Here is an 8,763-nt window from a genome sequence, read left to right on the forward strand (position 1 = left end):
TGGCTAAACAAAATAATAAGTTATTTGTTCCACTAGCTTTGCTCAATTCCCTGAAGTGAATGTAGCAATTCAGAACAATTATGAAAATTTAAATTATTGTCATTATTGACAAATAGATAAGAAGAAGATGAATGATTCAAAATATTGCCATATGTTTATTCTTAATACGAATGTTCAATGATTTATATTAATTTATCATTCTTTGAAGCAGATAATATCTATATAATCTTATTGGTAAGAAATATGATATATGCTTACATTATTGTCTAATTTACTTTTTGCACTTTCCTTTAACTGAATGTCTGCAATAAATATAATAAATTTTATAATCATTTCTTTTTTGCATATTTCTTGAAGCGACTATTGCATATACTTATTTAGAAATTATATTTATTTTGTTGACTTAGTGACATTATAAACTTCACATTGATTTAGATATTTTCAGTAGTAAATGTCACAATAATACTTATATGTAAATACAAAGTATAATAAATGATAGTAAAATTATTAATTTGTCACAATTTATATTGATATTATAAGTGCATTTGAAATGCATGTTAAAATAAACTAGAAGTTTACATATACAAATGCATTTACTACTTGGCGTGACCAGTTAGACTATCCTGGATCATATATGATGTGAAAATTAATTGAAAATTCATACGGACATTTATTAAAGAACCAAAAGATTTTTTAATTTAAAGAATTTTCATTTGTTTCTTGTTCTCGATAAAAATTATTCTTAAAAACTCACTAGCTAAAGTTGAGATTTAATGTATTACATTTTTTAAATGAATATGGGCTCATTCATCCACTATGTAGATGTTTTGATATAATATGATTTTGGTAGATACATCTACAAAATAATCACGTATGTGTTATCAATTTGCAACATATCATTTGCAAGATTGTTTATTTAAATAATTAATTTTGGATCATGCAATTAAGACAACTCATATTGCTAATACTGATGAGTTTATATCTCAATCTTTTATTAATTGAGTTTGAAAAACTTTTTGTAAAAGTTTGTTATTTATGCGCATAATGGTTTAGAGAAATTATTGATTGAACGCCTCTAATTAATGTCTAAACCATTACTTATGGTTTAAACCATTACTTATGAGAACTAAACTTCTTATTTCAACATGAGATTATGTTGATTTACGTGTTGTACGTACCAAGCCAATAAGTCTCCAATTGCTCTACCACAATGCACAAAAATGAGTGAATCTTCAAAAAAAGTTGGGAATATATATTAATTACAAGTCTCCTTATATTATTATATGTTTTAAATGTATTGGAGATTCAATTATGACATGATTTGTGATTACTGTTTTGATTCGATAGTTTTCTTGACATTAGGGGGAGAGAAATAATAACTTGTAATGAGTTAGGGGGAGAGTAATTTGAACCAGAAGTTCAACAAGGATAACTCATTACAAGTTAATTTTCAAATGTATTTACACACTTAATGAGAATAACTAAGTGTTATATACCATCTAATATTTTAATTTGAATCAAAGTCCCAGTAGGACAATCAGATAGAATAAATAATAGACCAATCAGTTCCAAAGATAAAAATTCTTCTAGATGATCATATAGTGGATGCGAGTGCTCTAGAAAAGACCCAAGACATAATTAATAAGTAAAACTCCAGAAGAGATTCAGGTACCTGGAACTGAAGATTAAAGTAATGAAAATAAAAACATCTCGACAAGTTATGCCAACTCGAGAAAATGTGAAATCGAATAATAAAATTAGTCGACAATGGTTTTGCATGCAATATTATTATTGAAATAATGAAATAAAAGGAAGATCTTGAATAACTCTATTGAGAAATATAGATATGGAATAGATTGGTTAAAATAAAAAGACGCAACTCAAGTATAATTAAATTTGTGGAGTTTTTGGAACAGTAGACAAAATATCTAAAAGTATAAAGCCAGTAAGGGTACAAATGAAGTAGTTTTGCAAAAACGGAATAAAAATATGAATTTTTTCGCTAAGCTCTGACATTGATTATGAAAAGATATAATATTCTTTTGTGGTTAATACAATAATCTTTAGATATATTATTAAACTGACAGTTAATAAAAGATTTAACTTGCGTCTAATGGTTGTTATTACAACATTTTATGAATCACTATATAGTGTAAAGTTTATATTAAAATCCTTGGATTTAGAATGCGAGAAGCATATTAAAATTATTGAGAAATTGTTTATTTATATGAATTGAAATAATTTGAACATATGTGGTAAATTTGACTTAGTCAATAGTAGTTGAAAGAAGACTATAAAATGATTCAAATATCTATTTGTATTTTTATAGAGGATCATGATTAAAGTTTGTTATAATTATTGTTGAAACTCCTTAAGAGATCAAAATATATTTCCCTTAAAATTTTCTTTCACTCGTGACTTTCAAAAGAATGTTGATATAAATGCTTAGCAAATACGTTCAAATGGTCATTTGAAAAGCTAGTATTCAAGATTGAATACATAGAATATGAGATATTATATGATGTTTTCATGAGGGGGAGTAAATACGCGTTCTACTCTTTTTCCCTTAATCGAGGTTTTGTCCCATTGGTTTTCCTAATAAGATTTTTAATGATTTCTTTGCATTTTTTAGGGTAACACTAAGATAAGTACAACTTAGCAAGCAATTAACTCTAAAATAGTAGCAAATTAATAACAAAACTAGAGTTATACAATATCCAAATAATACTAATAAAATAGTAGCAATATAGCAAAATGATAGCAAAACAATGAAAAACAGTGGCAAAATAGTAAAAAAAAAGCAACAATTTTTTTTTTTCAAATTCGGGTTAGGCTTTGGCCAAAAAAGCTTACCCACGGCTCGACCCGTTTAGAAAACATGTTTTTTTTCAAGCTATTTTTCAAGCCTAAATTTTTATCTAAACCCTCCCACTTTGCGAACTCACTTTGAGTTGTGCCACCGGACAAATATATTTCTACGGGTTTGCTAATTATTCAATTCAAAATTGTCTTTTTTATTTCCCGATTATAATAAAAGGATTGATAACTTTCTTCTATATATTCTAATTGTAAAGTCCTAGGTGAATAATTTTATTTTCTTTAGTTCGAATTTTTAAATATTTTTAATATCTTTAAATTATTTTGCATTTTTATTAAGGAGACACCTTTTTGACATCTATATAACTCCCAACCCCCCTCTTATGCGCAAGAATTAATTCTATTGTAACACCTTTTAACTTATGAAGAAAAGAAAACCAACCATCAATTCAGTATTTGTAGTTTTTGAATAAAAAATTGGTTGGTTGATATTGAAGCAGGAACACATTAGTGGTGCAAAAGAAATTAAGTAATGAGCAACGGCATCTTACGTTTCTAAAGGCATAAAAGATGGAAGATTTGACCTAAAAATAAGCAGCTCCCAAGAATTGACCACTAACATCTCCCACAAAGTTAAGATGAGATATACCGGATTTCAAATCAGCTGTTGGAAAACCTTCATGTTGTTGTGCCTCTAATCTATTATTACATACATAGGTATAGATATTTACTTGTTTCTTTTTCTTTTATTTAATTAATGTCTTCCTGAATAATACCTGAAGTTAATCAACGAGGCAAAGGAGATGACAGGGAAAAAGGAAAAGGCCAGTGAGAAAAGGGAAAAGAGACTCCAAGAGATTTCCCTTCTTAGGACCATTCCTTATTCTGATCATCAAAGGTACGTACGTACGTACTTTGGTTATTTGCAACATATTTAGTTTCCTTTGTAAGTTTATATATGTATATACAGGTGGTGGTCAGAAGAAACAATTGCTATAGTAACGGGTGCAAATAGAGGGATTGGGTTTGAGATTGCAAAACAACTAGCGGGGCATGGATTGACTGTAATACTAACATCAAGGGACACAAGTGTGGGCATTGAAGCAGCCAAGGTGTTACAAGAAGGAGGTTTCAATGTGGATGTCCATCAGCTCGACATCTTGCACGAGGAATCCATCTCTGAATTTACTAAATGGATAAAAGAAAAATATGATGGCGTTGATATTCTGGTATATATATATATAACATCCAAACTCTAACCACTTTGGATTGGTTTCTTTTAATGTTGGTTTATAAGTATCTATTTGTATTATGGCAGGTAAATAACGCAGGTGTTAACTACAATCTTGTGTCTGGAAATTCAATGGAGTACGCGAAGCAGATGATTGAGACCAATTATTTTGGCACCAAAAATATGATTAAAGCGATGATTCCATTGATGAGACCTTCCGCTGCTGGGGCTCGTATTGTTAATGTTAGCTCACGCCTAGGTAAACTAAACGGCCGCCGCAGTGTAAGTAAATCATCTCTCTTTGTTTTGTTTTTTTTTAAGTAAATAGTTTCATTATTATCAATATTATTTGATTATATATTACATATTTCAGTTAATAAGATGTTTTATTTCTTGTGTTGCATAATATCCATAATTTAGTATTCTCAATTTTTCTTATATAAAAGATAATACCTCTTTTAAGTATCTACAAGTAGAATTATTTAAAGATCTGATTATTTATCCAAACTTAAAATTTTATTCATATTTAAAAAGTTTAGATTTGAATTTAACAAAATGTCACACCAATAAAGTTTCGACTTCTAAAAGGTGTTTAATGTGAAATATGAAAAGCGTTTAATGTGAAATATGAAAATGAATGTTTATATTCTTCTATCAATACATGACTGAAGATCATCATAATGTAAATCAGCTGTTAGGTTCTCACAACTTGTACATGTTCATTTCTATTAGCATTATTTGAAATGCAAACTAAATATTTATATATATACGCATATTTTTGGTGTGTGTGATAGAGGATTGAAGATGAAGCTTTGAGGGAAAAGCTAAGCAATTTAGAAACTCTATCTGAGGAACTAATTGACAACATGGTGTCAACATTTCTACAACAAGTTGAAGCTGATACATGGCAATCAGGTGGATGGCCTCAGAAATTTACCGACTACGCTGTATCTAAACTTGCTGTTAATCTTTACAGTATGCTAATGGCTAAACAACTCTCTGAACGACCAGAAGGTGAAAAGATATATATAAATTGTTATTGTCCGGGATGGGTCAGAACTGCTATGACAAGTTGGTCCGGTAATGTCTCGGCAGAGCATGCCGCGGATACCGGCGTCTGGCTTGCTTTGCTTCCCAACGAGGCCGTCACGGGGAAACTTTTTGCTGAGAGACGGGAATTGAAAGTGTGAGACAATGAAAAAAAAAAGGTTACATATTGTAGGGTTTAAAGAAGATTTGTTGAGTTTAAAAAGTTTGAAGGAAATTTGTTTAACTTGTGCTTGTGAAAGCTTTTGCTTTTATTCATGGAAACTGGATTGTGCCATATTTGCTTCAACCTTCTAGTATCTTTATACCCATAATGCTACTTTTTGAATGAGTTGAGCTTTAAATGAACAAAAGCCTACCCTACCCAATTCACTCATATACTTATAGTTTGAGTTGCAAATTTGTTATGTTTAGACAACGAAAAGGAAAGTAAACAAAAAACCATTGCTATATTAAAACTACTTTACTTTTTACTCCAACAAATATTATTAAAAGCACTTTACTTTTGGGCAATTTACTAAAAAAAGTTCTTTTATTTCGTTATTTATCGCAATGGCCCGACTTTTTGATTATTTATCGAAAATGATCATTTTCCCCGAAAGCACGTCCATGTCAGTGCAAGGTCAGGGGACGTGTCAGAAAAACGCTCCCTTAGGGAAGCGTTTTTCCCCCAACGGTCACATGACCGTTAAAACCCCAAACTCCAACGGTAAAAAATATATATAAAAAGCCCCTCCCCCCTTTCATTTTTTTACACAATAGTCCTCTCACAATTCTCTTTAAATTCTTTCCAAATTCTCTCAAATTTCTCTCAATTTTTGTCAAAGTTGTCTCTAATTTTTGCAAAAAAGCTCTATTTAATTTTTTTGAATTAGTTTTATTTTTTAAATTAAAAAAATATTCAATCGTGTTAGCAATGGCCGGAGAATTAATTCGTCTCGATACAAAACACATCTCCATCGATCAAATGACAATGGTAAGTGATAAGTTTGATTAATTTTTGAATAGTATTTAATTTTTTTCATTTATACAATTTTAATTAATATTTATTTTATAATTTTTTATAATAGTCTGTAGATCGGGTGTTGCAATGCTATATCCGTAATATGTCTGGTCCTCCATTGCCCTTGATAGAGAATTATCTGCGGGAAGTAAGTTTTTGGCATGTGGCCACGATAGGCCGGGGGTGCAAGTTGGACCCGAAACTAATTAGTGCATTGATAGAGAGGTGGAGACCCGAGACGCACACTTTCCATCTTCCATGCAGAGAGTGTACTATCACTCTGGAAGATGTGCAATTGCATTTCAGATTGCCGGTCGATGGGTACGTAGTCACCGGGTCCACTCAATCTGCTGATTGGGGGGCGTATGCTACGAGCTTTTGGGTGCTATTCCAGATAATATTAACGGAGGTCGGATTGAGATGGGCTGGTTACGAAACACATTTCTGGAGCCAGATAATGATTCAACTGAATTAGAAAGAATACGATATGCTCGGGCATACATTCTTAAGATGATTGGAGGCTATTTGATGCCAGACTTGTCACGAAACCGCGTACATCTTAGATGGCTGCTGAAACTCGTTGATTTTAGAGCAGTAGGTGAATTAAGTTGGGGGTTTGCCATGTTAGCAACATTTTACCGAGAGATGTACGAGGCGATGCAACCGAATAAAGCCAAAATCGGAGGATGCCTATCACTACTGCAATCATGGACGAGGTTTCACTTTCTATTTTTACGATCCTCAAGTGAACCACCTATATATATTCCCACTAATAGCGAGGTAAATTTTATATTAGATTTTATAATTAATAAGGGTTTAGGGTTTAAAATATAATTGTATACTAAAAAATTATTTAATTAGGTGAAACTATTCGACGAGTTATGTTGGAATACCCACATTTCTTGAAGATATACGGCTTCTATTAGACCAACGGTCGGAAGCACAAATAAGTGTTAAATAAAATATATATATACATAATAAAATAGTCGTTTCGTATTTAGTATTTAGAATTACCTATATAACTAATATTTTTATCATGTTCATATAGTTTCAATGGACACCATACGAGGATTCGACAATTCGGGCAGTAATTCCGGATGAATTTTTTCAAAATCCGAACATTTGGCATGTGAAAGTCTCATTGGTCAACTATGCTATCGTAGAGATGCACCAGTCAGATATGGTATTGCGGCAATTTGGATTCCGATAACCGATTCCCGTAGAACCTGAGGTGCTCGATGATGAGCACAAAGTTGACTTACGGCTATTGAATACGGATTGACATAGACACTGATCAGAATATATCAAAATGTAGGAAAATCGATATGACTATATACCTACTCGGGAATCGATCATCGTTCCTGAGTTAGCATGCGTACTGGAATACATGTCATGGTTTAAAATCCATGGCAAGCCATATTTACCGTCGGAAGAGGAGAGGCGACGGCAAATTTGTGTGCAAAGAGAACGACGGGGCCCTTTAAATCCAAAAAGAAGGGATGACGACGCAGGCCCATTAGCAGCGCCCACACAATCATCGGGTCCATCAACAGTGCCTACATAGCCACCTGGGCCAACACTTCAACCGACGACACCCAATATCATAGCCTTTTCAGATTATACCAGGTGCGTATCCTAGCCCTTATATGTATCCTAACCCTTTTATGTTTCCTTTTCCTAATTCTATGGTAGGTTGGAATGCATGGTCCGGTTCATCTCCATTTCCAATTACTCCGAGTCAACTGCCGATCAATAGGCCACCGTCACATGAGGGATCGTACGAGGCTCCGTCGGAGAGCTCTTCTTTTTACCATTCTCCATCGCCTTATGGGATTCAAACACCTCTACCATGGGTGATGCAAACACCTCCACATTCATTATTCTATCAAGGTGGGTCATCCTCCCAACACCTACAACCAGATCCCCTACCGGAGGAACTACAATCCCTACCGGAGCAACCACAACCCTCGCTGGAAACTGAACCAAGGAGGAATCCAGCGCGTAACCGTCGACGACCCCCATGTGGCACTGATTTTGATCGGCACCAACATTGATTTTTTTAATATATTTGTAGAAATTTTTTTTATATAGTTTCATATAATAAAATAAAAGTTTTTTTTAATATTTTAATTGTACTCTATTTTTTTAATTTTATTAAAATAAATTTTCTTTTAAATTAGCCAATATTTTTCTTATTTTTATATTTATTTTATATAGTTTTAATTAATAAAATAAAAGTTAGTTTTAATATTATAATTGTACTTTACTTTTTTTAATTTTAATACAATAAATATTCTTTTAAATTAGCCAATAATTTTATTAAAATAAATGTTATTTTGAATACGGAAATAATTTTATATTTTTATATTTTAATAAAATATAAATAATGCAACATAATTTTATTACAATAACTATCAGCTATTCCGATTTGGACATGATCAAGTTATATGGCCTGAGTTCCTACACCATCCGCACAATCTCTGTTGGTTCATTGTTTCTTGGATATCCATATTGTTACATATTCTAGTCGCGAGGTCGACCCTTTGGTTTGTGACGCAATTCTCTATCCAGTAACAACTTAAATGGAGCAAGCGATATGACAGCCACTTACGTTCATCTGGGATCGGTGGGAATACGTGTCTCCACACGTTGTACATGTATTCTA

General features: G+C 32.2%; 1 protein-coding gene across 1 annotated transcript; it reads left to right on the plus strand.

Annotated features, from left to right (window-relative positions):
• Nucleotides 1-3,410: 3,410 nt before the first annotated feature.
• Nucleotides 3,411-5,578, plus strand: LOC108458604 (uncharacterized). The gene is made up of 4 exons (XM_017758014.2): nt 3,411-3,715; nt 3,788-4,046; nt 4,136-4,330; nt 4,843-5,578. The coding sequence occupies exons 1-4, from the start codon at nt 3,621-3,623 to the stop codon at nt 5,236-5,238; spliced, it is 945 nt and encodes a 314-aa protein (XP_017613503.1). The 5' UTR covers nt 3,411-3,620; the 3' UTR covers nt 5,239-5,578.
• The last annotated feature ends 3,185 nt before the right edge of the window (nt 5,579-8,763 follow it).

This window comes from Gossypium arboreum, chromosome 1, assembly GCF_025698485.1.
Source record: "Gossypium arboreum isolate Shixiya-1 chromosome 1, ASM2569848v2, whole genome shotgun sequence".
Taxonomy (NCBI): domain Eukaryota; kingdom Viridiplantae; phylum Streptophyta; class Magnoliopsida; order Malvales; family Malvaceae; genus Gossypium; species Gossypium arboreum.